The sequence below is a fragment of the Cordyceps militaris genome (assembly GCF_000225605.1).
Source record: "Cordyceps militaris CM01 unplaced genomic scaffold CCM_S00003, whole genome shotgun sequence".
Taxonomy (NCBI): Eukaryota; Fungi; Ascomycota; class Sordariomycetes; order Hypocreales; family Cordycipitaceae; genus Cordyceps; species Cordyceps militaris.
The window spans coordinates 2364588-2391589 of record NW_006271971.1 but is presented as its reverse complement, the minus strand read 5'-3'; the positions used below and the strand labels follow the sequence as shown (position 1 = coordinate 2391589).

At 55.1% G+C, this 27002-nt stretch overlaps 11 protein-coding genes across 11 annotated transcripts; 4 read left to right on the top strand and 7 right to left on the bottom strand.

Moving 5' to 3' along the window:
• Positions 1 to 187: 187 nt before the first annotated feature.
• Positions 188 to 838, bottom strand: CCM_04373 (uncharacterized protein; the record flags this gene model as incomplete). Its single annotated transcript, XM_006669521.1, has 1 exon — positions 188 to 838. The coding sequence occupies one exon, from the start codon at positions 836 to 838 to the stop codon at positions 188 to 190; it is 651 nt and encodes a 216-aa protein (XP_006669584.1).
• A 934-nt stretch (positions 839 to 1772) lies between these two features.
• Positions 1773 to 3319, bottom strand: CCM_04372 (uncharacterized protein; the record flags this gene model as incomplete). The annotated part of the gene is made up of 3 exons (XM_006669520.1): positions 1773 to 2413; positions 2463 to 2544; positions 2594 to 3319. 3 exons carry the CDS (start codon positions 3317 to 3319, stop codon positions 1773 to 1775), a joined length of 1449 nt encoding a protein of 482 aa, XP_006669583.1.
• Positions 3320 to 5137: 1818 nt separating this feature from the next.
• CCM_04371 (MFS transporter) lies at positions 5138 to 6766 on the bottom strand (the record flags this gene model as incomplete). Its single annotated transcript, XM_006669519.1, has 2 exons — positions 5138 to 6472; positions 6545 to 6766. The coding sequence occupies 2 exons, from the start codon at positions 6764 to 6766 to the stop codon at positions 5138 to 5140; spliced, it is 1557 nt and encodes a 518-aa protein (XP_006669582.1).
• Positions 6767 to 8065: 1299 nt separating this feature from the next.
• On the bottom strand, positions 8066 to 8776 carry CCM_04370 (uncharacterized protein; the record flags this gene model as incomplete). The annotated part of the gene is made up of 1 exon (XM_006669518.1): positions 8066 to 8776. The coding sequence occupies one exon, from the start codon at positions 8774 to 8776 to the stop codon at positions 8066 to 8068; it is 711 nt and encodes a 236-aa protein (XP_006669581.1).
• A 767-nt stretch (positions 8777 to 9543) lies between these two features.
• On the bottom strand, positions 9544 to 10368 carry CCM_04369 (nitroreductase family protein; the record flags this gene model as incomplete). The annotated part of the gene is made up of 3 exons (XM_006669517.1): positions 9544 to 9586; positions 9616 to 9929; positions 9985 to 10368. The coding sequence occupies 3 exons, from the start codon at positions 10366 to 10368 to the stop codon at positions 9544 to 9546; spliced, it is 741 nt and encodes a 246-aa protein (XP_006669580.1).
• A 2188-nt stretch (positions 10369 to 12556) lies between these two features.
• Positions 12557 to 13306, top strand: CCM_04368 (Fatty acid hydroxylase; the record flags this gene model as incomplete). Its single annotated transcript, XM_006669516.1, has 1 exon — positions 12557 to 13306. One exon carries the CDS (start codon positions 12557 to 12559, stop codon positions 13304 to 13306), a length of 750 nt encoding a protein of 249 aa, XP_006669579.1.
• Positions 13307 to 15910: 2604 nt separating this feature from the next.
• Positions 15911 to 16141, top strand: CCM_04367 (uncharacterized protein; the record flags this gene model as incomplete). The annotated part of the gene is made up of 2 exons (XM_006669515.1): positions 15911 to 15934; positions 15992 to 16141. The coding sequence occupies 2 exons, from the start codon at positions 15911 to 15913 to the stop codon at positions 16139 to 16141; spliced, it is 174 nt and encodes a 57-aa protein (XP_006669578.1).
• Positions 16142 to 17715: 1574 nt separating this feature from the next.
• CCM_04366 (uncharacterized protein) lies at positions 17716 to 19592 on the top strand (the record flags this gene model as incomplete). The annotated part of the gene is made up of 2 exons (XM_006669514.1): positions 17716 to 17891; positions 17966 to 19592. The coding sequence occupies 2 exons, from the start codon at positions 17716 to 17718 to the stop codon at positions 19590 to 19592; spliced, it is 1803 nt and encodes a 600-aa protein (XP_006669577.1).
• Positions 19593 to 19896: 304 nt separating this feature from the next.
• Positions 19897 to 20789, bottom strand: CCM_04365 (PaaI_thioesterase family protein, putative; the record flags this gene model as incomplete). The annotated part of the gene is made up of 8 exons (XM_006669513.1): positions 19897 to 19966; positions 20016 to 20094; positions 20151 to 20216; positions 20276 to 20390; positions 20448 to 20513; positions 20585 to 20603; positions 20659 to 20699; positions 20751 to 20789. The coding sequence occupies 8 exons, from the start codon at positions 20787 to 20789 to the stop codon at positions 19897 to 19899; spliced, it is 495 nt and encodes a 164-aa protein (XP_006669576.1).
• Positions 20790 to 21250: 461 nt separating this feature from the next.
• On the top strand, positions 21251 to 22971 carry CCM_04364 (TFIIH and nucleotide excision repair factor 3 complexes subunit (Tfb2), putative; the record flags this gene model as incomplete). The annotated part of the gene is made up of 3 exons (XM_006669512.1): positions 21251 to 21383; positions 21464 to 21551; positions 21657 to 22971. The coding sequence occupies 3 exons, from the start codon at positions 21251 to 21253 to the stop codon at positions 22969 to 22971; spliced, it is 1536 nt and encodes a 511-aa protein (XP_006669575.1).
• A 580-nt stretch (positions 22972 to 23551) lies between these two features.
• Positions 23552 to 26570, bottom strand: CCM_04363 (uncharacterized protein; the record flags this gene model as incomplete). Its single annotated transcript, XM_006669511.1, has 2 exons — positions 23552 to 24950; positions 25579 to 26570. 2 exons carry the CDS (start codon positions 26568 to 26570, stop codon positions 23552 to 23554), a joined length of 2391 nt encoding a protein of 796 aa, XP_006669574.1.
• Positions 26571 to 27002: the final 432 nt, after the last annotated feature.

The window sequence follows — 27002 nt, the reverse complement described above, 5'->3', positions numbered from 1 at the left end:
ACTTACAAGAGCTCTGCAACCGCCCCTTGGAGTTGCGGATCTGTAACTACAACATGAATCATGGCCACATGACCAATTCACTCTACCCATACTCTTTGACTTCTTTGGCATTTGAATTGACGTGTCCGATGCTGTACAATATTATCTCGCGTACAAACAAACACTCAAAGCAGCCTTCACCATTCCCTTACTTCAGCTCCAGCGCCGTCGCATCCACCCTGATCTCGATCCGATCCGACTCGTACGAGCCCTGATACGTATTCGGCCTCGCGGGGATGTGTTCCAAAAACTCCCCCGTAATCTCGCTCTTGGGCATCGCCATGACCGCGCGCCACGGGCCCCTGATCCGCACAAAGAACCTGTCCCCCAGCTTGCCGTACGGCACATTGTCCGGTCGGAGCGAAAGGGGCTCCGAGACGAGCGTGCCGCCGCCACCGGGCACCTCGTGCACAAAGTCGACCAGGGGCGGCCACAGGCGGCGCAGCTTGACGATGCCCTCCGTGGCCACGGGCGCGGCGCCGGGGGGCGCGCCGGGCGTCAGCTCGACCAGGCCGAGCGGCACGGCGAGCGCGTCCACCGGCGCGTCGTAGTCGAGAAAGGAGACGGCAAACGGGTTGTTGTTGGTGATGGTGGCGCGCAGCGCCGGCGGGTCGGCGCCGGGCACCTGCGCCAGCGTGACGCGGAGATTGGCAATGGGGTCTCCGGAGGGCGGCGCGGTCATTTCGGCGATGCGGCTCGTGAGCGCGGGCGACGAGGGGACAAAGTAGACGAGGAGCGTGATGATGGCGACAAGACCGAGAACGAGGCGGGCAAGACTGTGTGGCCGCGGAGAGGGCATTGGGTGCAGGATGCAAGCTGTCGCTGGTTACGAGGAGCAAAGGTCGTAACTTCTATGAGATGACATGAGATGATGACGACAATCAGGTTTGAGGAAACAAAAAAGAGACGACGCCGGCCGACAAGGAGCTTCTGGAGACATCATCCGAACCAGCTGCCTGAAATAGCAAGAGCCGTTTCAGGCAAAGTCGTTTCATCAGCGGGGAAGGCTAGAATACGACTAGAATATACGTGGTTGCTTGCCACTCCGCGCTGGCGGCGGGCCTCTCACGACATGTATCGAGGTGATAAGCCTGGAACATACCGCTGCTTCCTTTCTAAAGCCCAAGGACCAGAGCCTTGCTGGAAAGCAAGTCTCCCCTAGTTGGGATGTCGAAAGTTCGCGAGTTTCGTCACCATCCAAAGAACTTGCGGATCATCGTGGGTCCATCGTCTCAAAGCTAGCGACCTTCCTTGTTAGGAAGTACAGGCGACACCGCCAAGGAAGCGGCGAGTTTATGCAAAGCAAGACTACCGAGTCATTTATTTCTAGCGTAATGCTCAATATACCTCTTTCTGTAGTGTTCCAATCTCTATACGCTGAGACATTGCCCGCACATGACTGGTCCCTTGAGTCTGGTAGTTTTGTTGTAATTCATAAGTCATTCCAGTGTCTGCAGTAAAAACAATAAAACATCAGGTATCCAAAACAATCCCAAACATCAAATAGTAGCTCTTCGTTAACAAATTTCAGTCCTATATAGCCTGTGTTCGCCCAATGATTCGCATCGCTGCCCCGTTCTATCTCTCTCAAGTGAGGCTGGTCAACATGGCGCGTAGGAGGCCAGGATGTGCTGGAAGATAACCAAAGTCAGCGGCCGCTCCGATGACAATGAAGTTCTGATAAAACAAAAGAATGATAAAATGTAGTCTCGGCGAGTATCGTGGAGCCGAATCTACCGGTAGGCTGGCAGGCTAAGGGTGATCCTACCTTTCTTGTCCTTTTCGAGTCTCGCTGGCTTGGGGTGGCTGCTGATGCGATCGACGCGCTCTTCATATACGACCAGTTGGCCGTCTTCCACGCGCTCGGTGCGGATGATATCCCACTCATCCTCATCGCGGTGGTGGTGGTGATGGTGTCTTTGCGAACCTTCGTACTCTCGTTCAAGGGCGCGAATTTCGGCACGAATGTCGCCTCGTGCTCGGGAGCGAGAGCGGGAGCGGGCTCGGACAAGAGGGCCGACTACCAGGGTCTCCTCTTCATAGTCGCCCTTGAGGTAGCGAGGATAGTCGTCGCGGATGACTGTCTTGTCGACAACCTCGACAGTGGCACGGCGTGGAGAGCGTGGGTGGGCATCGATAATGATTGGTGCGCTCGAGGCGGGCGCGGGGGCTGGAGGAGCGGGGGCATAAGTATAAACCGGTGCGGGCGGAGTGGGAGCCTGGATATAGATTGGCTGCGGCGGCGGTGGGGGAGTAATGATGACTTCTTGCTTGATCTCGTCATGGTGTGGCCGATGGCGCTCCTCACGACGCTCCTCGATGATGCCGCCAGCAGCCGATTTTGGTGGTGCTGGCACAGTGATTGGCACAGAGGCTACAGGACTTAGCCCAGTTCAGGGTGAGATAAGGCGTTAACGACTCACCTTTTGAGTATTCCTCGCTCAGTCTGAGGAGTTCATCGATGTGCTCCTGTCCAAGGGCTTTTTGAATAATGATTAAATTTCCCTGTCTTGGTCAGTATTTGTAGCCGTGACAATTTGGGTAATGCACATACCTCTTCAACATAAGGATATCCTAGGTCGATAATAATCTTTTTCTCGACGAGGGTGCTGGGAATGCGAGTCTTGCCCTTTTTGGGGTACTCTTGGCGTACGCTCGCTCCACCGCTGCGGCTGTGACTGGAGATACTTCTGCTGCGCGACCTCGAATGGCTGCGATGGCTGCGGCTCGCACGCGACCCTGCAGGGCTGCGGTCGCGCTCGATGGTGCGCTCACGGACCACCTCACGAAGGTGATCCGGGCGCTCTGAGCGTGGCGCGGGAGGGTACAGTTCGTCGCGATATGGGTCACGGGCGGGTTCACGGTAGGAATCGCGATAGGTATCACGCTCGTCATACTCGTATCTGGACCTGGCGGGAGGGGGAGGGGAGTGGCGGATGAGAGGGCCAGGCTCAGGGCGACGGTCAAAGATGTCACTCCTGGGACGGCGGGTTTCGAGGTCTCTCTCATCCAGAGCGACCTGACGCTCAAAGTCGCGAGCCAGATGGTCAGCGTAGCGGGGTTCCTCGTAGACCGGGCGGCGGCGGTCGAAGTCGACGTCGCGCTCATAGAGGCGATCGCGTTCCTCTACCTCGGGGCCTCGGCCCCCCCGCATGTAGTACCGGTCATCCTCGACGACTCGGTCGCGAGAGTAGGCGCCGCCGCCGCCAGCGCGATCGCGTTCATAATCGCGATCGCGCTCATAGTAACGGTCTTGCTCGTAGCGATCGCCGCGGCTCATGATGGGCGTAGATAAGGCGGTCGTGGATGGCGTTGTGAAACGTTGCGTGACGGGTGGGCTAAAGTCCCTAGGAGGGGTCGAGGTCAGACGGGCAACACCTGGAGGGCAAACGGGCAGTATATAAGCGAGGCGCTGTTGGCACTAAGCAAGCACGGGTACAGCCGTTGGGAAGAAAGCAGAGAGAAGATAAAAGAGGGAAGAACCAGGAACGGAAAAAGAGGGGGACAGAGTGTGTAATGTGGGCTTGTCAAAGTAGTTGCGGCGGCGGCTGAGGAGGAGGAGGGCCAGCTGGTCTCAAGTGTTCAAGTTGAGGGCAGCGAGAGAGCAGATGTATGACGCGAAAGTGGCAGTGCGCTGCCCCGCCCAGACTTTGGGCTGTGGCGCTGCGCTGCGGCCCTGTCTGGCGGCGCCCGCCTCGAGCCGGGCACGGCATCGGGCCAGGAGGGTTGAGGGGGTGCTCGAGTCCACTGAAAAGCCATGAAAGCCACTGAAGCCCACTGAAGCCCACTGAAGCCCACCGAGTGCCCGTCCAACACCCTGGAAAGTGCCGCGCCGCAAATTGTGGGTTCCAGGCGTTTTCAGGGAGCCCTCCTGGCGAAAATCAGCGGTCTGCCCGGTCTGCCCTCTTTCAACGCGCCTGGACCAGGGGGCCCGCTAGCCACTGACCTCACCAGACGTCATGATGCACTAGCCACACTTTGATACGGGGCATTTCTCCTCAAGATATCACAGATACTTTCCACACATCTGCCTGCGGCCCATCTCAGGAGTTGGGTTGCATTAGTCCAGCCCGCCCATCATCACCAGCTAGTTATCACTCATCTCCATCCTTCCACCCTTCCACGCCTTTTGCTGCAACTCGCACCTGCAGCCCGCAGCTGGCCGCCTGCGCGCCCCTCGTGCCCGTCCACCACACCACCACACCTCACCCATCCTCGTGACCTGGTTGGTCCCTTGTCTACGTCGCCTGGCCTTGTTTTGGTCAGATCCCAAGGTTGACTTCGACGTCCTTTTCCATGACTATGCGGCTTTAATTTTTCTACAGGTCAAGTATGACTCTCATCTCCCTCACCAGCCCCGGCCCTGCCATTGGGCTGTGATGCCGCTACGAACCGTCGGGCACAAATAAAACTCTATATTCTGGAGGGCAACAATCATGCTAAACCTTGCCAAGCTCCTCCCAGACAAGCTAATAAGCAACCGTCCACCTTTGTTAACTAGTTAACTAGTGGAGAAGGGCCCCCCGAACTCGAACTCGTTGGCCCCCAACCATACAGACCTGCCGCCGTGCGACAAGGCATCAATCAACCTGCCGTACCAGCTGCAGATCACATCTTACCTTGCAGCCGTTGCCTGTGACTAGTTCACCCAGGCATAGACGGCGCATTTGGATCATTCGGCCCAATCTCCGTCCCGAAACAGTACCCAACCCCGTGCCGTTTAGGTGCCAATCGACAGGCACAGCCTCGGATGAGCTGCCGATGGCGTATGGCGTCCCGTAACATACCAGTATATGCCGCGATTATGCTTCATCGGAAGCCGGCCAACTATGACTAGTGTATCTACAGTGCGTAGTACATACGTGTGACTAGCTTGGCCAGGGGACTTTGCATGCCTCATGCACACACATTTTGACTGTCGATACATCATAAGTCGCACCAACGAATGTCACGTAAAGTCAGAAACAACTCCTCTAAACAGCACACAGATCATGCGAAGTTTCTTCGAGGTTTTTACTACAATTTAACGCTGAGGTGCACGCGCAATCAAATTGCCAACTCGGCTTGCCAATATCTGGATATATATACATGTATATCGCTAATTGTTGCCGGTGGCCACGCCCCAAAAGTATGCCACCCAGGCGCCGAGAATAAGGCAAATGGTTGCCCCAAAGCAGCACAAGCTGACGCGGCGATTCCGCTCTGCATTCTCGTCCTGCTCAAATTGATCCTTCCTCTCGTTGATCAAATGGCCCCTTGCCAGTCTCTGTTTCCTCGTCCATTGCAATCGGCCGAGAATGACATCAAACTGGCTCCAAACCAACAAGACTATAGCGACAGCGACAGATCCCACGGACAGAAAGACGTATACAACAACGACTCTATCGTAGCTGTTGTTATCACGATCCTGAATGACGCCCGTGATGATGCGGATGATGATGTTCATGGCGTTGTTGATGGCATTTTTGATGGCATAGCCCGATCCGAAGATTTCTTGGTACCACATGGTCGTGCGGATGCTGTCGATAATGACCGTCGGTCCTAGCGAGGACGCAAATGCGTAGACGCCAAAACTCGCCGCCGTGCCGCGTACGGTTGGTCCCCAAGCGGCGAGGATCATGGAGAGGAGCATGCACGCGCCGCACACGGCCATGATGCTGACTCGATGACCCAAGACGTCGATAAAAACGCCGAGCAGCGGAACGAGGAAGAAGCCGAGGTACTGCGACATGGCCGAGTACCAACCTGCCGTCTCGGCCGTGACGTTGAAGCGCTGCTGCGCGAGCTCGGTGGCATTCTGGGTAAAGACGGAGGCGGTCGACGTCTGAAAGAGCGTAAACGCGGCAACGAGCCAAAAGGACCACGGCAGACGCAGCATCTTGCCCCATTCAAACTTCTTGTTGCTCTCGGTCAGGGCCTCGCCCGTGGCGGGATCGGCAGAGGGGGCGTAGGTGCGGTGGCTCCAGCGCGTGAACCACCAAAAGACCAGTGTCGCGACGTTTGTGAAGAGGTTCATGAAGACAGCGCACCAGTACACCCACGAAAAGTCGCCCGTGCGCTTGGCGATGATGTTGGCGGTCGCCTTGCCGACGAAGCCGCCAATCTTGCCGAGGCCGAGCTCGAGGCCGAGGGTCGAGGCGAAGCCGTTGGAGGGCGCGAACCACGAGGAGAAGACCTTGTACTGGGCGACCTGGGTGGCGATGTCGCCGAGGGCCTGGATGATGACGCCGCCAATCATGAACCGGTAGCTGCGCACCGTGGCGGCGGCGGCGATGAGGATGGCGCCGAGGGAGTAGACGGCGTTGCCGTAGAGGAGCGCGTTGGCACCGCCGATGCGATCGGTGACGAGGCCGCTGACGAGGATCAGGGCCGTCTTCATGAAGTCCTCGCTGGCTTCGAGGACGGCGTACTGGGCATTGTTGATGTGGAGTTTCTGGAGAGGAGTGTAAGTAGATGTATGATGACGGAGGTTGTGTCGTTGAACCGTTCTGGGCAAGGATTGTACCTTTTTGATGGTGCTCTTCATGGCCCCCGTGACACCGCTGCTCCAGTGCGAGCCGAATCCGATGAGGCTGACAAGAATGACGGCGATGAGCTTGATGCGGAGCGGGATTTCCGTCTCCTTGGGCGGCGCCGACGGCGTACCGTGGTCCACCTGCTGTTCATGGTCGCTGTCGACAGGGACGACCTCTGCCTGCACTTTGGTCTCGGTCTTGTCAGGCTTCATCCTGGGCAGAAAGTACGAACTGTTGAAGAAAAGTGCGGCATAACGAGGGAGGAGGGGAAGGGGACGATGTTATAGATTGATATGCATAGTAGTATTTTTCTACCGTCCGTTATCTGATCTGATTGGTGACGTTGCGGCAGTTCGCTGCCAAGACAAGAGCCGAGTGGGATAGGCTCCGAGCTGGGTACGGTGCTCCCGCCGTCTCGCGTGGTTTTGTGGGAATTAGCAGGGGTTTTATTAAGTTTATTGAGTTCGAACGGACGAGAACTTGAGCGGATGCGAAATTGGAGGAAACCCACGTGGATTCGGGGGTTTTTGACAGTGGTTCTGGAGCACCGTTGTCGGAAATACGAACTGGTGGGGGTCATTTGCAGTACTCTAATAAACACTCTAAACTCTTCGCGACGGGTTATTCTCACAAAGTCGTATTTACGAGATGGTGCTACTCAAAAGCCTGGACTGTGCAGTTGGGTGCAGAAGAATACAGGCCGCGGATCCGAGGCAAGGCTGCCTTTTTTCCCGAAAACAGTGCCAAGCCTGCCCGGCTCTGCGAATGGTTCGACGCTGCCAAGAGATGTGGTGAACTAATGTCTCGTCTTTTCAGCTTTCTAAAGCCGTACATTGTCACCGATAATGATCTCCGGCCAGGGTTGTCGCCCGCCGCCAGCCTTGCTTGGTATGTGCATGTATAAACGAAAACAACTTGTCCTTGCATCATTTCCCATTGCAGTTGCGCGAGCCCAACTAGCTTCCCAGACTCAAGCTTTACGACGAAGAATTATTTAGCCGAGATCCGCCTCGAATTCGGTGTCCAATTCAGCGCTGGGAAGAGAAGAGCTGACTGGCGCAAGTCGTCTAGCAAAGTTCCGACGGGGAAGAAAAGAGGGCGGACATACAGGTTGACTCCACGCACCACGCGGCCATCCCCGAAGCGATGGATTTTTAAAGGAAAAAAAGAAAAAGACAGAAAAGGCGCATTTTAACCGTGATTTCAAACTTGCACTATTTCTTTCTAGTGGATAAAATATCTATTTAGTGTCTCGCTAGATGCGGAGCCGAGGTTGCGTGTTGGGTGGTGTCGTCCTGTAAACCGTCCCATGTATTTGTGCTGGTCTAATTTATAATAATTTGTCTGGTCAACAATGACAGTCAGCTTCGTATTGAAGCATCACTCAGAAACCACCATCTTCTCTACCTGTACAAATAAACGCCGCCACTTCTGGGAAAGCGGGCCAATGTCCATCTCATACTGGACAGATCTTCTAGTACTCCATACACGGCTCGCAACAAGCCGACAAACTAATAGTACACGGCAAAGACAGCCATGGCCGTTCCAAGCGTCCATGCCGGCGCCATCATGGAAGAAGCCCCGCTCGAGCCGCTGGGGGATGCGGCGGCCGTCTGGGAGCCCGTCGCGGATCCTGTAGCGCCGCTCGTCGTCGCCGTCGAGCTCGCCGTCGAAGTGCCGTTACCAGCGCCGTCCTGGCAGTTGGCCGTGGAAAAGTAATCCTGCGTCTGCTGGAACGAGTTGGTAAAGTCGGACACGTAGCCCTGGGCGAGCGACTGGAACGTCTTGGGGATCTTGCCGACGGCGGTGGTGACGAGGGCCTTTGCGCTCGTGTTGATCTCGCCCATGGCGTTGCGCACCGCCGCGCACTCGCCGGCCTGCTCGACCTCGCCGCGCTTGCTCTTGAGGTCGCTCGTGAGCGTCTGGCTCTTGGTGCTGAGCGTGCCGAGGTCGCCGAGCAGCGCGCCGGCGTCGCCGGCCGTGAGGTTGGCGAGGCCGTCAATCGTCGTCTTGCCGTCGTCGAGCGCCTTGACGAGCGCGGTGGAAGACTCAAGCACCGGCTGCTTGTCGCCGCCCGAGTACTGCTGCACCACTGAGTCGAGGTTGTCGACGGCCGTGGTGATGGACTGCACCACCGTCTTGTAGGGCGCCGCGTCGCGCGCGCCGATCGAGGCCGAGGCCGCGGTCGCGAGGCCGACGGCGAGGATCGCTGTGTACTTCATGATGTCGATTTGTCGTGTTGATGACAGGAGGAAAAGGGAGTGCGTGTCAAGATGAGGGCGGCCGAGGCACTAACTAGCTTCAAACTTAAACTCGAAGAAGCAAAATCTCAGAGCCTGATGATCTAGGCAGTCATGACGTCAGATAGTTGGCCGCGTAGGGAAGAGTCTCAATGGAGGAATAGAATATCAATTGGCCAGTATTGAATACATATCATGTATCAACACCTATATTTTTCAAGGTGCAAGTTGATAAGTTCACTGTCATTTGACTGTATCGAAGTTGTCAAGGCACAGCCGGTTTCCGGCTATATGAATTACTTCCCCACACATCGGCGGCTATGCCGGTCCCGTCATCGGCGTCCAATGTCTGCTTCTCATCTGATATCGCTTGAAGAATATTTTATAATTGAAGCCACGAGGGAGTAGGAGTAGAGCCAATCGCAGACACAACGCTAGGAAGCCTTCTATTAGTCCACCATAAGGCAGTCCTGAAGCTTTATCATTGATGCGGGGGATCGACCTATCGCGTTTTTCTAGTTTTTCTGGAAGCTAGTACGGTAGGTTGCAATTATTGAAACGCCTTTTACCCAACTAGTCCAACTTCATTTTTCTAGTTGACCTAGTCCCTGTCATAGGCTCGGGACGTCATACAACATGTTGCCACCCACTGTTTCTTGCTGCGGCGACAATGGTTTCGACGGCATCAAAAGACTCGCTTCACGTCTGCGATTTTGATCTAAATTGTTCTTGATTCTTCATTTGCTCATCTATTGATCTATCATGTACATGAGGCTGACCAAGCCGTCTAATCTATTGGTTCATTATTTTAGTTGACGTACTTGAACGTCTCGGTAGCAGGGCGCTTGGGGGGCACGGCGGTGTTGTGGGCGGTAGGCTCGTCGCCGTAGTTGAGGTGGGCGCGGAGCTTGTAGCTGGCAGGGACGTCGAGGAACTTCTTGAGAGCCTCCTCGACGGGGGGAATGCCGTTCATGTGCTGCAGGTTGGCGCCAAGACCCTCGAGCTCGAGGGCGGTCCAGACCAGGATTTGGTTCATGCCGGTGGCATGCTCGCCAAAGGACTCGAACAAGTGGGCGTACGAGGCATGCGTCTTCTTGGCCTCGTCAGTGACGGCGCTGTCCTCCCAGAAAACGACCTGCAGTGTCTTGTTAGTGGTGCGCCGATACCTTGGCAAGATTGGTTGGACATACCGAGCCGTAGGAAGCCTTGTGGGACTGCAAGATGCCGCTCATCTTGTCCCAGACGGCGGCACCGGCGGCCTTGAGGATAGGCTCGGCGGTGTTGATGACAATGTCCCAGAACTGCGTGTGCTTCTCGCCGGTGACGAGGGTGACGCGGACGGGCTGGGTGTTGTAGGAGGAGGGGGCGAAAGAAAGGACCTCCTGGACAATCTCCTGGACACGGCTATCGGGGACCTTGGAAGTGTTCTTGAGACCGTAGACGGAGCGGCGGTACTTGGCGGCGGCGAGCCAGTCGTTGGCGGAGACCTTGGGAGCCGACATTTTGATGTTGAGTGCGAGGAGAGTGGTGAGTATGAAGAGGATGATGTTGATGAGCGTGGAATAGCGAGGCATATTCTACTTGGACCGAGCGGTCGGCCACCCACTACTTATACCTCTGGGCTTCTCGGCGGAACAGCTCGGAAACGAGGGGCTCCTTGCGATGGTAGCCCGCAGCAATCGCAGGCGCCGCTTTTCCGGCATGATTAATCATGGCGGGCGCAAGAATTTGTCGCGCACTTGTCAGTGTCCAGTCAGTGTCCAGCTGAGTGATGATAGCCTGGGAGGCTACTGAGCGCACCAAATGGCGTGCCTGCCGCGCGCTAGGGGTTCCTGTAGCGGAGTGCTCTAGAAGCTTTTTGTCATGCTTCGGTAATCACCCAAGATCCATTTTTTGCCGAATTATTAATGATTTTTTCCCCTGACACGGGGCTTGTTTAGCGTCTCGGGCCCGAGTTGGCGCCGGAGAAGCCCACCGCCAAATTGTTGATCAAGCAAGATCATTCGGGGCTCATTCGCGAGAGAAAAATTGCTGAGCTAAATATTTGACGAATTCGCCCAACTCCAAACTGGGCTGGAGGCGGGTGTTTGCCCAACCCGAGCACATTGCTTACTCCCCCTGGCGCGCAATGGTTGGAGAGCGGGTGCACTGAGGTGCTTCAAAACCAGACCGCTATTCGTATGCGAGCATTTCATCCCAAGACAAAGCCTGCAACAAGTCAATGTTTCAATATTTGGGGGGATTTCGGACATTTTACCAAGGAGGGGAAGCTAGAAAGCAGATACCGGTTCAGTTGTGGGTGGACCTTGAGTTATGCTCGAAATTATGAAATAATAGTGGTGGGGGTCCCAGTCTCGATCACGCCCAAACGGTAACTAGTTGGTTCTTCATCACCTCACATCAGCCATGTCTATCATTTTGACAGCAACTCGGCACTCGACCTTCATCACACCGCATCAGCCATGTCTATCATTCTGACAGCAACTTGGCACTCGAACACCACCAGCTCAGCCCGATTGACACTTACGGGTACAAGAAGCGATTGCGCGTCCAGGCCGTTGTCATCTTTGGCCACAAGATGAGGTAAAACCAGCGTTTTTCTTCTCATCATCACTTCAAGGCATACCAGCTTTCAGGTACAATCGAACCTCAATGCACATTTCAACAATTGCTCTGACGGCGCTGGCCAGTGCTGGTGCTGCCCAGCTTGTTCTGCCCTTGGGCCCTTACAGCGGTCGAATCAAGGCTGCCAGCACGGCAGACTCCAAGTACTACCATGTTGCCCCCGAGATTCAATTCCAACGCCCATTGAGCGGCCATGGCCACAAGCCGGCACACTCCACGGCTGACCTGCCAGCCTACAAGCACGGCCAGCACATGCTCGTCGAGCAGGATGGTTCGGTATGCCCCTCGTACGGCGAGAAGCAGTGGACGGGCACCATCGACGTGACCGACACGCGGCGTCTTTTCTTCTGGGCATTTGAAAGTCGCAACGATCCGGCCAACGACCCGGTTCTCTTCTGGATGAATGGCGGGCCTGGTAGTTCTTCCATGATGGGCGCATTTACGGACATTCTCGATGCATACAAGACACCCACGTTTGCGGATGACGGTAAGCACATTGGGGACATTCGAATCATGGCACTCAATGGCAACTTGGACGCCAGTATTAATACACACGGCAACATGGCTCTTTTTGAGCGCATTGTCTGGAGCCGCATGGGCGAGTACCGGGTTGCCGAATGGCAGGACTTGGACGAGGAGGAGGTAAAGGGGACCGGGTCGTGGAAGGGAACAAAAGACGGAAGACTGGTCTTTATGGCTGTTGATGATGCTGGACACATGTTGCCTGGCGACGTGCCAGAGGCGAGCTACCATATTCTACAGCGATGGCTGCGCAACGAGTGGCGGTAGCGAGGTTCTAGCGCCTCTGGTGTAGTCGTGACGGTCCAAAAATGACATAGTTTGCCATGTGGCAAGTGGAATTACCTCGGAGTCCAGTATAAACTGGCATGTTCTATTTTCTCGGACGTGGAATTACCCCGGATTCTGGTGACTAGGCCGTTTCAGCGGACTGGCGGCCCAACTTTTGACTTTAGACACCCCGCCATCTCCACTGTAGAAACGGTGGCGAGCGCCACCATGAACTCCTCCTCCGTCCTTGTATAAATAGGTAAGTTTGTAGTCATGAACTGGATCCCATTCATCTGATGTCTCGCCTTTGCTTGATCGCCCCAGCACCCCAGACCGCACCCGCTCACCATGGACGTCTGGAAACGGATCGTGGCGACCTACAACCCGCACGTCATTGACGTTGTCGGCAGCCAGGTCGTCCAGCTGCTCTTCTGGTGGCTGCCCTCGCTCCTCTACATCCTGCTCGACACCGCCGCCCCGGCCTTTTCCGCCGCGCACAAGATGCAGCCGGCGCCGAAGCAGCCGACCCGGGCCGACATCCTCCACGCGGCCGGCGTCTCGCTCCGGAACCAGGCGACGATCCTCGCGCTGCAGGTCGCGGGCGCCGCGCTGGCCGCGTCCGCCGGCCAGCCCCCGGCCTTCCGCGTGTCGGCCACGCTGCCAGCAGCCGCCGAGGTGGCGCGCGACCTCGTCGTCAGCGCGCTCGCGCGGGAGGCGCTCTTCTACTACGCGCACCGGCTGCTGCACTGGCGGCCGCTGTACCGGCGCGTGCACAAGACGCACCACCGCTTCACGGCGCCCGTCGCGCTCGCGTCGCAGTACGCCCACCCGCTCGAGCACCTCGTCGCCAACACCCTGCCGATTGTCCTGCCCCCGCTGCTGCTGCGCTCCCATGTCCTCACGCTCTGGCTGTTCCTCGCCTGCCAGCTCGTCGAGACGGCGACGGTGCACAGCGGCTACGACTTCTTCTACGGCCTGGCTAGGAAGCATGACAGGCACCATGAGCGCTTTGATGTGTATTTTGGGGGACTGGGATTGCTGGACTGGTTTCATGGGACCGACGAGTCGGATCGGGCGAGTATGAAGAAGAAGGAGTAAAATGTCGGCAATTTGTCTTGGGTGTTTTTGCTACTCCGGCCTTGAAAGTTGGTAATCTGTACATCTTCTTTAATTTGGGTTCTTCTATTTATTGACAGGTACAGAGTGGCTTTTGCTACTTCAGTTGGTACAAGGGCCAACTGGACGGGTGTGACAACCTGCGCCACTATTTGACAGATCATCCAACACAGAATTACATAAATTGTCTGCATTCTTTCCACACACCTGTCCAATCCTTTCCCTAAACCCCCTGTAGCTTTCGGGACTTCGGCAAGTCGGGCGCTTAATCCTCGACGCAGATTCGCCCCGAATAAGTGGGCAACAGAGACAACTTGCATCGTCTCTGGGGCTGTGCCGAACATCGAGGCCCTGCTCTCTTCACCAAGCCCCCCTGCATCATTGGCAATGACCCATGTATCGGCTGTGAGTCGGGCGCCTGCTCAATGCTCAATGCACTTGGTATTGCAGCTGAGTGCATTGTACGTTGCTCGGTACGTATAGCTTAGATGATTAAAAAGGCTGGCCGCGCCGTGTGGGTGAGCGAGTTCTCTTGTTCGTCTTTCCTCCTGGATGCTCGCTGTGCGAGGTACGGGAACCTATCCTCAAAGAAAGCTTGTTGCAAGTCTCATCAACCCCAAAGATCGAAGCAGTGGATGACGGGAAGCGAGCACACCCCGTCACAATGACCCCCTTCTCCTACATCACCAGTCTGTACACGGCAGCGGCAGCGCTCGACCTCGTCACCTTCTTCGTCCTCGCCTTTGTCTGCGTCCTGCAATTCTGCTTTGTCCGCCGCCACGGCGATGCGGCCCGAAACTGGGTACAATGGGCCCGACACTCCCTCGCCCTCTTCACCTTGCAAGTTGCACACGCACACAACCCGCATTGCGTACCAGTTATGCTGACCCCCCCGTGCGCGCCCACAACAGCACCATGTTTGTCCTCTGCGGCGGCCTCATCATCGCCACCGTGTACAGCCGCTTCACCGACCGCCACATTGAATTCTTCGAGTCGGAACAGAAGGGCCTCACTCAGGCGCGCGGCTTCCTCGACAGTATCTGGATGCTGTTCGAGGCCGGCGTCCGCGTGCTCCTTCTCGTTACGCTGACCCAGCTCGGGGCTGGCCTCGCCGCGGCGCGCTCGGCCGGCGGCAACGCGCAGCCGGGCGGGACCACGCAGCTGTCCATGGCCTGGGGCGCCGGCGGGCTGACGTTCATCGTCGCGCTCGGCGTCTTTGGCCTGCGCTGCTACTACTGGGCGCACATCTTCGACAAGGACCAGGTGAATTTGGTTTCGGCCCGGGGGCTGGGATGGTCATGGACACCGTGGACCGGCGGCGGGGTGGACCTGGAGAGGATGAACCAGGTGACGATTGACATTGACTTTGCGCTGCACTGCATTTGGCTCGTCTTGGCTTTGCTGGCCTTGGGGCTGGCTGTCCGGACGCGCGCTCTCAGTCGGTCGGCCGCTCATACCAGGACGGTAGGAAAAAGAAATACCCAGCATAACACAACGACGGTACACTGACCAAGTTTGTTGCACAGGCTTCGACCTATTTCGTGGTTTGCGCAGGTCTGTTCGTTGCACAGCCTCTCTACAACGTCATCATCTTGATCGTCTTCTGCCTCAACTCGTACGATGTGTCAGGTGCAGAGGCCACCATTGTCACAGATGTCATCTTCCGTACGTGGCCGTATGCATTGATCCTCGTCACCTTGTTCGTCCTCGGACGCAAGAAGGTTGGCGGCGTGTGGTCGACGCAGCAGCCTTTTCTGACCAAGGAGGCCAACGCGGGTGAGACGGTGTACCAGACACCATGGGGATACCAGGTCACTCACCAGACGGCGCCACCGCAAGCTACAACCATTGATTCGCAGGCGCAGCTCAACAGTTACTATGCGCAGCCTCAGCAAGGGACACATGATGGACAATACCAGCAGTACCACCATCACCAGCAGCAGCAGCAACAGCAGCCTCACTACGGCTAAAAAAAAAAAAAAAAGCGGTGGCGTGAGCAACAGATGAGAGGATAATATGTGGAAATGTTTGACAGTGTGGAAGAGAAAGAAATCCGGCGTCCCTTGTGTACATGCAAAGTAACGATACCAATTTGAACCAACGTAAAGTCTCATGAAGATCTGCCGGTGACGCCACAGGCGTGCAAACATGAGGTTCCGGGTCAGGATGCAGGAGCGACTGTTTAGTAGCCAGGCTCATTATCGGTTCCAATAGGACCATTCGTGTCGTGTCCAAACCAAGGACCGAAGAAGTAAGATTCGTGCACCCATTTCGCAGTACCAGGTTGAAATGGGTACAAATATGACATGTACTGATTCCCTGAAGTTAGGTACCTAATCTGTAGACTGCAGCCAAATCAAGCCATTTGTTCTCGGCAGCTGTAGGATTGCTCAGGTTTAGCAGCGGCGGGCACCATGTAGCGCTCGACAAGAGTGAAGGCATCGTCGGTGTCTGCCGTGGCTGAACGAATCCAGGCGGTATAAAAAATAGCGCCCAACTGTTCCGTATTGCACGGTTGTGTCGCAAGGTTGAAAGTGCAGCCTGATTTCCATGTAGATACGTCGGCGTCGGGAAATGCTGTTCAATATGTGTCATTCTAAGAATCCTGCGGTGCGAAACGAACCAACCAGCGTCTGCTTGCCGACGCCACATCATGCATGTAGCTAGCTAGTGGCCGAGCTTGCCATCGGAGTACACGGCTTGTTTGTTTCTGTGAGGCTTCCCTTGCAGACATTCTCGGCTCAGACGGTGATTCCCTGCATGATATGGATTGAGGATCAGGGTTCGGTGCAGGCCACGGTCTACGGCGGTCAGTGATAAACAGGCTGAGCGAGTTAGCACGCAAGTTGTGTCGAGTCTAAATGTGCCCGGGCGGGTGCATCTCGTATCGCAGGTGTATTCTGGGAATAGCGTTTCGCTTCGTAGGATTGTTAAAGGCCGGAGAGGCGGCTGGCATGCCGAGTTGATAACTAGTTGATGTTAGTTAGACTCAACTCGTACAGTTAGACACCGAGCGCAAGGATTGCGCGTCGCCGCCCACACGACAGTGGGGTGTTTGGCGTGCATCAGTAGCATCAAGTAACAGCGAGGGATGAGCGCCCGCAATAAAGTCTATGTGGGGTGAAGAAAGGTGTGTATGATTCAGGTTCATTCCTCTTCGGAAAGGCGAGCGGAATCGATACTCTATTATTCAAAAGGTTTAACTAGGAATGAGAATGAGGGGAATTAGAATAAGTATAAGCAAGATAAGCAAGATAAGCAAGATAAGCAAGATAAGTAAAGACGGATAGTAAAAATAAGGAAAAAGAAAAATTAGAAAGAGAAAGAAGTTGATAAATCGTAAGATAAATAGTAAGAATAAGGAACAAGTTAGTATTCCTAACTAGCGGTTTATTTTGTCCCCCTGGTGAGTACCTTATTAGTAGTTGCAATGGTTAATGGTTACAATGGACGGGACTGCCGAGAAAAGAGTCGTTGTCTTGGCCTGGGAGCACGAGGTTGACGTAGGTACGGATAGGCCACAGTGGCTGTCCTGAGACAACAAGGTTTGGGAGTCCTCTGCTTGTCACTGGCGTGCCTAATTTGTACAGCAGTACAAATTACAGTGCATTCGATTTCAATCTTTTCTATGGCTTGACACCAAAAAAAGCCAGCGAGGTTGATCAGAAAAGGCGCCTTTTCTTTTCAAAGCCAAATAGTTGGTCGATAATAATAGGAGTTAATAATGCGCTGCCGCATTTCGCTAGTCTTCTCGCCAAGAGAATATCTGGAGCCCGCCCCTCCTCACAGAGGCTCGCTACAGGGATTAGCCTGATTGCACCAGTCAACGTGCTCACAGGCCCTGGCCGCAGGGGTTGAGGGGCCACGGGGGGGGGGGGAGGGGGGTTGTAGCTCCTGGAGCGCCTGTAAAGGTGGCAGCCCTCGGGGCGCAGCAAAACACCTCCCAAAGCGCTGCTATGCCAAGATTTCCAAGGTAACTACCATCTCTTTCACCGTTCAGCTTGAGGGCATATTTCCTCACACAATCATCTCCATCATTTTTCTTACTCTCTTCTTCATCTCATCAGCTTCTATCGCCCCATCGACCTACCTGGCAACCCTCATCCCGGCTCGTCGCATATCTACCGGCTTCCGCTTACCCACTCCCACCGTACCCGGGTCCGACAGAAAGTCTCGTCCTCCGTTGCACTGCAGGCCGTCTTGCGTTTCCGCCTTCGTCGCCGAAAAGACACTCTCCGTGTGCGACTTCTCGTCCATTTGTCGCCAATCGCCGCGACCACGAACCCCGTAACCTTGTCGCCGCTGGCTCTCCGCACCGATCGCCTCGACATCCGCTCACTCGAGAATGTGAGTCGGGGCAGGCCGTTTGTGTACGGTTCTGCATCGACACAATGTCCGACATTCGTGGTTATGAAATCTTTCACTTTGTGACCGACGCCGCGCTCTTCGTCACCCTGGTAGCCTCGATATGCTTCACCATATGCGCCGCGGTCCGCCTGCGTCGCCGCCGCGACCAAGCACGCAGCGTGTTTTCTTGGGTCAAGATTGCATGGCTCATGTTCACCATGTACGTCTCTTTGCCCTGCCGGGCGCAACAGCTGTCCCCAGACCTTTACCTGTGCTAATACCGCCCCTTGATAGCGCCGTCTTTTTCGGCTTGCTCGAGATCGCAACCATAACCGTCACAGCCCGCTTCTACGAGACGGCCTATTATTCCGACAGCGAGATACAGGGCGGCGAGGTAGACTTGGTTGCCCGCATATCGTCTGGCGCTTCAGCTCTTGCGCATTTCTTCAACGTCCTTGCCGAGGTCCTCTTATATCTCACCCTCGCTAGTTTCATCCGATGCCTTCGCTATGTCGCTCCCCGCGACGAAAAACACGCCCGGCGTCATAAATGGTCTCGATACTCTGTTTATGTCGTCTCCTTTGGAATAACCATTCTCTCTTTGGCTGTTTTCAGTGTTGGCATCTACTGGATTGTTCTTTCCGAGATATCATCCTCGAGCAACGGAATTGCTTGGGATAGATTGTACAACAATTACATCACCGCTGCCGCCGTCATGTCACTCATATGCCAAGCAGTCCTCGTCTTTCTCGCCGTCTCCATGCTTATTCGGTCCTGCGTCCTACGACGTAAACTTCGAGCGTCAAAGTCGGTGCAGAAGCCCATGCGATACCTCATTGCGTGCTGTAGCCTCTGGGTCCTTCGTGCTGCCTTTAACATCTACAATACCGTCATTCAAATATTCGATCCCGACTACTTCACCCCTTATGTTGAAGCCAGAATCAGCTTCAACGAAATTCTATCCGTCGTCTTCATGACATGGCCCGTCTTTATCAGTCTCGTCATTCTCTATTATTTAGGTCTAGACAGGAAGACTGGACTCTCCTCTGCTAGCAGCCCGTTGCTGATGGCAGACGGTGAAAGCCAAGTAGCCTCATCGGAATTTCTATCCTCAGACCAGCCGTTAGTCACGCCGATGACTGAGCGCGGCATTGCCCCAACTTTGACGCCCGCAAGTCAACGTCCCGCGAGCTTGTTCGACTGGGATGGCGTCGCCGATGCACCCCCCGAGTACTCCCCGCCAGCTACTCAACAAGTCGTCTCTTCTGGCACCGCAGCCCCCCTTTGTACTCAAGCGCCTATTATCAGACGACCTCTTCCCCCATCCGCTTCACGATCTACCAATGAAGTGGTGCGACGATCTGGGGAGGTGCAAGAGATTTCGGCCCCTCTACCTGACACCGAGGCACAGCAAGCCGCAACCCCCGCGTCGTCAAGTATGCCGGCGCGAGCATCTCAACCGTCGCCGAACCGGACAAGCCTGGGGCGGCCGATATCGCCAATGGCCAGTCCGTCGTCGACGGATAACGAGTTGATGGGCCTCTACCACCAAGCAGATGGGCGCACTCCACAATCAGAGTCGTCCAGTGCATTGCCATCGCACGACGAAGCAATGGGCTTATACCACCAAGCCGATGGCCGACCTCCAGCGTCGGAGACCGACTCCTCCAACCTACTACCTTCACACGAAGAAACAATGGGTCTATTCCATCAGGCGGATGGCAGGCCGCCGGGATCGAGCAACCGTGCTGTGCCGCCGGGAAATCCAGATTTCGCCCTCTTTCAGCCGTCCGCCACCAGACCAGAAACAATATCTGCGCCTCCGTCACACGATGAGGCCATGGGCCTGTACCATCAGGCAGACGGCAGGATGCCTCAGTCAGAAGTGCTGCCTCCAGAAAACGAGAAGAAGAAGAAATAATTTCACAATGAGCAGATTTCAGGCGTTTTTGTACTGGGATTCACATTTAACAGATCAGTATATATTGGTTAGCCTTTCTTTGACACCATTTTGGACATTGGTTTCTGCATGACTGTATATTACTTGAGAATTTGGCGCTTCAAGGAACTAGCCGGCGAGGGAGACTTGCACGGAATGGGATCATCTGCACTTACAATTTTTTTAGTTCACGTTATAACAGCCTTGTTGGCAATTTTTCTATTCTATATCAGCTGCAAAATACATGATGCAAATACATGCGGATGCTTCTATTACTGTGGTCCCTCTAGTCGACTTCTGAGAACTCTTGCGGGACAACGTACTCTCCCAACTCGTTCTCCGTGCCAGCGACGAACCTTGCTTGTTATGAGCATGTGAAAGGTGTGCAAGGATCAGCAGACTCACTTTGTGTGGCTGCCTCGAGCTGCCAGCTGGCCCTTGCTGTTGAAGAACTGAACTGTCGTGTATGCTAACGTCTTGCCGACTGCCAATAGTGCGTGAGCTTGCTGCCGAGGTTTCGAGGTTTTGGGGTTGACGTACTCTTGTCACAGACGGCCACGCCCTTGAGGATATCACCAGGTTTACCGCCTGGATTCAAGTAGCTGACTGCGAGGACATGTCAGTACTTTGAAGTTCGCTTCGTGTCTCGGTGCGCCAGTACGTACTGTTGATGTCGGTTGACACGCCAGTCTTCCATCTTCCGTGAGACGAGACGGCCAAACTGCCGCCTAGGTCGACAATGGCAGCCAATGTGCCCCCGTGTATGGTGTTTAAGCGGTTCTAGAAAGATGTTATGCAAGATGCCCAGGGAAAGACATGTCATTCACAGAAGCATACGGTGTGGTCCCGGTGTATGTCCAACTCAAAATCAACCTTGCCTTTGGCAGCACTTGTCACACGAAACTGCCGGCAGAAGGATTAGGATTTTGGAAAAGAAATCAAGTCACCACGGTAAGAAAGAATGGGCTTCTTACACGACTGGCACCAAGCAATCTATTTCGAGCATCAGAAGCGAGTACGCTGCGCAGTCACATCAATTGTTACTTACTGCGGCTCCAGGCCGGACTGGGCCATGAATGACTTGACTACCTGCAGTCACGTTAGCGATTGGGCGCGGTTCGCACGGCAAGAGAAGCACACAGTCTGTGTAAAGGCCAGCGGCGATAATTTCTTGGCCATTTTGGCGCAGTATCTTCGGCACGGACTCGGCTACAGGGTGAGGTTGTCAACGCTGAGTTCGGCGAGCTTCGGCGTCACCAGCAGCTTCCCCAGCGCATCAAGCCGGGCCTCCACAACGGGCTGTGACCACTAAAACAACCGCTAATGAAGCGGCCCGGCCGCAATTATCCGATCATCATCCGACTTGCTTGAAGCTTTGCCGTTGCCAACACAACCCGTGAACTATTTCCAAACACCCCCCAAACTGTTCCTCAACCTCTGTCTTTCCGGCGCAAAGATACTAGAAGGAGATCCCTGGGATTCGGCGAATTTGTCCATATCATGATATAGTAGCTCGTTTACCCCACGGAACGACCTTGGCATCGCCGTTCCGGCGCGCGACCAGCCCATCGAACCAAAAAGGACCACTACGCACGCCCAAACGCCAAAACGAAGCGAGCGAACACGCCGTACAGAAAACAATGGCCGCCAACACGCAGCCGGCGATGCAGCTGGCCGACTACCTCGAGAAGCTGCCGGGAACGACCTTTAGAAAGCTCTACCAGCAGCCCTCGACAGCCTTTGCCATTTTCCGGCGCATGCTGCCGCACCTGGGTAGGTTGCCCGCACCCATCCATCGCAGCGTCGTCGTGAGGACCGGGGGGGCGCGCGCTGACCACGATCCGATCAAACAGCCAAAACCATTGTGATGCGCATGTTGTACATGTCCGGCCCCATGAGCCTGGCTGACCTGGACGCCTGGGTCAAGCCCGAAGCGAAAAGGTAAGGAAACTGGGTTGAACCCAAACATCTACGGCGCGCAAGACAGAGGAAGCAAGAAAAACCAAAGAAAAAAACACTAACAGGGGAAAACTCAACACTCGGCAGACAAAAAGACCAAATGCTCTCGACGCTCCGCAGCCTGCACATTGTGCAAATCTCCGCGCCCGCCAAGGACAAGACGCAAGAAGTCCAGCTCACGACCAACTTCCGCACCTCGATGCGCCTCGCCCTCACGGGCGGCGGCAACCACAACTCGTTTGGCGTGCCCTCGTCGCTCACCGTCCCCCCCGAAATCGACGCTCCCTTTCTAGACCGGTACGCGCGCCGCCGCTGGGACGAGATCCTCCACTTTGTCGTGTCCTCGGTCGGCTTTAAAAGCACCGCTACGACGGCAGCCGGCGGCGAGGGTGGTGGCGGCGGCGGCCCCAACAAGAGCGTCCGCGACATCCTCATCGCCGGGCGCCTCGTCGACCGCCGCCCCAGCGGCTCCGTCGGCATCACGCAGGCCGGCTTCACCTTTCTCCTGCAAGAGGCCAACGCGCAGGTCTGGACGCTGCTGCTGCTCTGGCTCGACGCGCAAGACGCCGATAAGAACGCGGCCGTCGACACGCTCTCGTTTCTCTTCATGCTCGCCAGTCTCGAGCCCGGCCGCGCCTACGACACCCACGCCCTCTCGGAGCAGCGCCGCGACATGCTCCCCGCCCTCGCCGACTTCGGCCTCGTCTACATCCCGCCCCAGAAGCGCTCCATGTTCTTCCCCACGCGCCTCGCCACCACGCTCACCAGCGGCGCCAGCAGCGGCCTGCGGAGCATCAGCGACGGCGTCGCCGCCGCCACCTCGGCCGCGCGCTCCTCCCCCTCCTCCTCCGCCCACCAGCCGGCATCATCCAGCGCTGGCAGTGGCCCCCTCGGGGGCGGCTCCGGCGACCAGCCCGGCGCCGTCGTCATCGAGACCAACTATCGGTTGTACGCGTACACGCAGTCGACGCTGCAGATTGCCGTGCTCGCCCTCTTTGCGCGCCTCACCATGCGCTTCCCCGACATGGTCGCCGGCCGCCTCACGCGCACCTCGATCCGGCAGGCCATCCAGTTTGGCATCACCGCCGACCAAATCATTGCCTACCTCGCCGCCCACGCCCACGAGCAGATGCACCGCACCGCCGCCCTCACCAACAAGCCCGTCCTGCCCCCGACCGTCGTCGACCAGATTCGCCTCTGGCAGCTCGAGAATGAGCGCATGAAGACCACCCCCGGCTTCCTCTTTCGCGACTTTGACGACCCCAAGGAGTACCATGATACACGGCGCTTCGCCGATGAAATTGGTGTCCTCGTCTGGAGCGACGACAAGAAGGGTCTGTTCTTTGCCAGCAAGTTTGAGCAGATTAGGGATTACCTCAAGAGTAGGAAAAAGGCCGAATAAGGGGCGATGAGGCAAGCCGAGGTGATTGTTGAGTAATATTTGAGTATACCGGATTGGCCAAAGTGGTCAACGTAACAAACCTATGCGAGGGTTTTGAGGTTACTGGCGTTTATGACGATAAAATTGCATTTTTCACACGAAATCGGGAGCAAACTGGGGGCTGAAAAAAAGGCCACGCGTTTTCAAATTAAAAGCATTATTATAAAACACAACAATCAAGCATAGCTTGTATATTATTCCGTCGCACTCCCAGAGAGCCATGCACCTTGTTTCGGGTATCCTTTTTATCCATGCAAATCAATTCGCAGTGTGCGCCAAACCTGCCAAAGTCAAGTCCTGTTCCGTAATATCATCCAGCAACGGCGGAAACGTTCAAAAAAGAGGGTGGAAAAACCAAAACGAAAAAGCATAGTGTCGGTGTTCCAATGCCAAAATCAAATACTCCAATCACCAAAAACTTCTTCCGTAGGGTCCGTTGCCAAAGTTGAAGCCAGAAAAGAACAAAGTCCAAAAGAGCGCAGCGGGTCGAACCAAAGAAGGAGCGCAGCGATACCGACATGTAAAACGTGCGTCAAATGAATTATCGAAAATTTAAATATCGTCCCTCGAGACTGTGGGGGTTGGTCATGCCAAAAGCGTTGGATGCGTTGCTGTAATAGGCATCTTCTAAAAAAGCCAAGCTCTGCATATCTGGATGGCGGGCGTGTGATGCAAAGCGTCTTGAGATCTGCGAGTCTCCAAAAAAGCCAGAGCGTTTCGGCAATAGATTTGGTCGACGGTGAATCAGAGCATAGTTTTCGCGCCAGCGCCGCAGAGACTCCTGGGCGGCTGCAGTGACGCACTGGCATTCGAGGATGCTGAAAGCCTGCCGACAAATGTCATCTTCATCTCGAAGCGGGTATGGCGGGTCACCACAGAGTTCGTCATCATAAGGTAGATGGTTTGTCTGGACCTTTTCGGAAATGCCTGTTTGGATTGTATCGGTGGTTTGTGACAGGATATGGGCCATGTGCTCGCTAGAAAGACGGTCTCGCAGGGAGGTGAAACGACCAGACCAGTAAGCAGAGCATTGGGCCTGGATAATTTGCCCTGGACTTGGTAGAACATTCCCTGTAGAGGTCACCGGTCCTGATGAATCTGGGGTGGTAATATTGGTTGTGGAAGAGTGTCTGCTCGAGGAAGCGGACTCTTCTAGTGAGCGGCGTGCGAGCGAGGGGATGATGACGAGTCTGGACATGTTGGGTTGCTTGAGAGGGGTGACGAGCTTGCTGGTCTGAGGATTTGGAATGGATGCAGGTATGTTGGTTCGACGAGGAACCGAGTTCTTTATATCTTGCAAGACATTCATAGTTTTCGACTTGGGTAGTCTTGTTGCAAACTTTATCTTGCTCCTCTGCGAGAGAACAAGCTCTGGCGGCTTCGTAGCGTGAGTGTATTCGTGGTCTTCATTGTCTGAAAACACAGTAGGGGTAGATGCTGAGACGCTTTTAACTTTCGAAAAGGCAGACGAAAGTTCATCATCGAATTTACTTCGTGGGGTCCTGGCAGAGGTCTGCACTTCTTTTGCTGGGGTGGCAAGACTGGCGAGGCTTTGCGTCTTCAGGAGCGTCTTTCTGGCGAACATACTGATTGCCATCTTTTTGTCAGGCAAGGTCGTTTCCGGGCTTCCGATTTCATCGTCATCCCGCGGTGGGCCGCAGTCGTTGATGGCGTCAACAATAATCAGTCCATCACTGCGTGTCAAGTCTGGTCCTCGTGAGTTTTTGACAGGTCCAATGGGCGAAGATATCACCAATGGCTGTTTAGTCCGTCCAGAGTGGAGATCATGCTTCTGACTTGAGAAGAAATGGGCGATTCCCATCCTGCTTTTGCCCATTGCGCGGAGGAGATGCGGCTCATCGATTTCCAAATGCTTCAGCATCAACACCGATGCCGGCACCGTCCGAATGTAGGTCGAGAGCGGCGGGCTGATGTGAGTGCTGTGTAATCCAAAAAGAGATTGATAGTCCAAGTGTTGGGTAACAGCAGAATTGTGTGAAGCAAAAGAAGCGCTGTAATGGTATTGGGCTGGGGGAAGATGTACGAGCCAGCCGGATCCAAGACCAACCGAGGATGACTGCAAGCAGAACGCGATGGGAAGCGCGCCTCCGCCGCGAAGAGATGCAGGTTCGCCTATTCAGTGGGTCTGCAGTTTGCATAAAGAGGGATAAAAGGAATAGATGCGATTGGCAGGATGGTTCGTTTATTCTTGGTTGCAGAGCAGTCACTTGACAGCTGCCTGCCACCGTTAGTGGTACTTTCTGCCAGCTGGCAAGCAGAAGCAGAGCAAACGCCTGCCTTTCACAGTTCTCCCTCTTAGGCAGTACTTATTTACGCGATTCGTAAACAATGGAATGAAAGTGTAGGAACATGAGCAAAGTCTTCCGTATTGCGATACTGATATTGATTAGGAGTAGACCATGTCGAAATGGCAATAACCCCGAGACATAGACCCGTAGAGACGAATCTACGCAACACATCAAAAACAAATCTATACAAAAGAGAAGAAGTATAAATTAAAGGATGCAGGTACTGGTATTAAAATCACTAGGTCATCAGCTCTCCCACCCGTCCACGGTGAACTCAACAGTCACGTCCGCCGCGCCGCGCTCAACCACGTTTCCATTGGGATCAAACAAGGCCCTCTCGATATACGTGACTTTTCCATCCATGTCAGCTAGAATGACAGTCTGACGCTGCGTCCCATACAATCCACTCGAATAGCCCCCAACTGGGTTTGCTGGTGCATGGCCATTTGATGGGGGGGCATCATGCTCCCAGCCAATTCGACCCTTCGCGGCCGACTCTGCAAACTCCGCTTTCTGGTGTGCAGTACCGACAGGAGGCAAGAAAATACTGTGTCTGAATCGCTTCATGCTGTCCTGCACGGTGCCTTCTCCGTCCTGGGCTGGCGGCAGCGTGTCGCGATCGAGCACAGTGAAGAGTGACTCGACAAAATCTGTTTGGCTCTGCTTCTTGGACACGGCCTCTTGAATGGCTTTACTGACAAGCTCCTCGCCGTCTGACACCTTGGGCCATTTTTCGGGGTTTGTGTAGGTGGTGTTGCTCAATCCCCAGGTCCTTCCCCTTTCTCCGCCTACTCTCGGCACGTCGTCCACACGGTCTGCTCTGTTGCTAATAATCGAAATATCTTCGGTGTTTTTGCGCAGTCTTCCGCAAATCATGGAAAACCCGCCGACACCCTTGACCCCGCCGTCCTTGACCAACCGATGGACACGCTCCGTCAGCGACTCATTTGCGTCGCCGCCAACCCAGAGGTTAGGCATACCACCTCTGCTCCGCGTGGTAGAAATCGCGGTCGACTCATCGACAATTTCTTGATAGTTGGTGAGCACGGCAAAGTCGCCGGCTTTGTTAATAGCCAGCCACGTGCCTTGTTCGCTTCGCTGAAGGTCCCGTGAGGAGAGAATTTGTCCGCCCGAGGTCGGGTGAACCCACCAATGAGGCCGAGACGTCGGCCTCAATATGAATTCATCTCGATTGTCGATGATTATAAGAGAATAATCCGGATGGGCGGTGGAAAATATTGCGATACACATCGCGAGGAACTCAGCTATGTGGATGACACTGAGGTGAGATGAGCAGGTCGTGGACCGTCGCACTTAGGAAACCGTTATGTATTAGCTGCGATGCTGCGAATCAATTTCTGTGGGCAAAAAAATTGCCGGTGAAGGAGGAAGATCGGTGAGTGTTTCCTTGAGCGCGCCGAGAGTCCGAGATGTTAGGTATGTGATGGCAGCTGATGTTCTCCGCTGTATGCTGCGTCATTGGCCACAGCAATTCGCTGCTGCCCGAAATCCGCCCAACCCACTAAAATACAGAAGCTTGTGATACAGCCGCCAGATGTGTCTTGTCTCTGCTAAGCAGTTTAGAGCAATTCACCGCTAATTGAGAAGAGAATACGATCCGTGTGGTAATACCAACGGCTGAAAATTGACGACTAGTTAGCCTGCAGCCGATCAGAGGCGGTC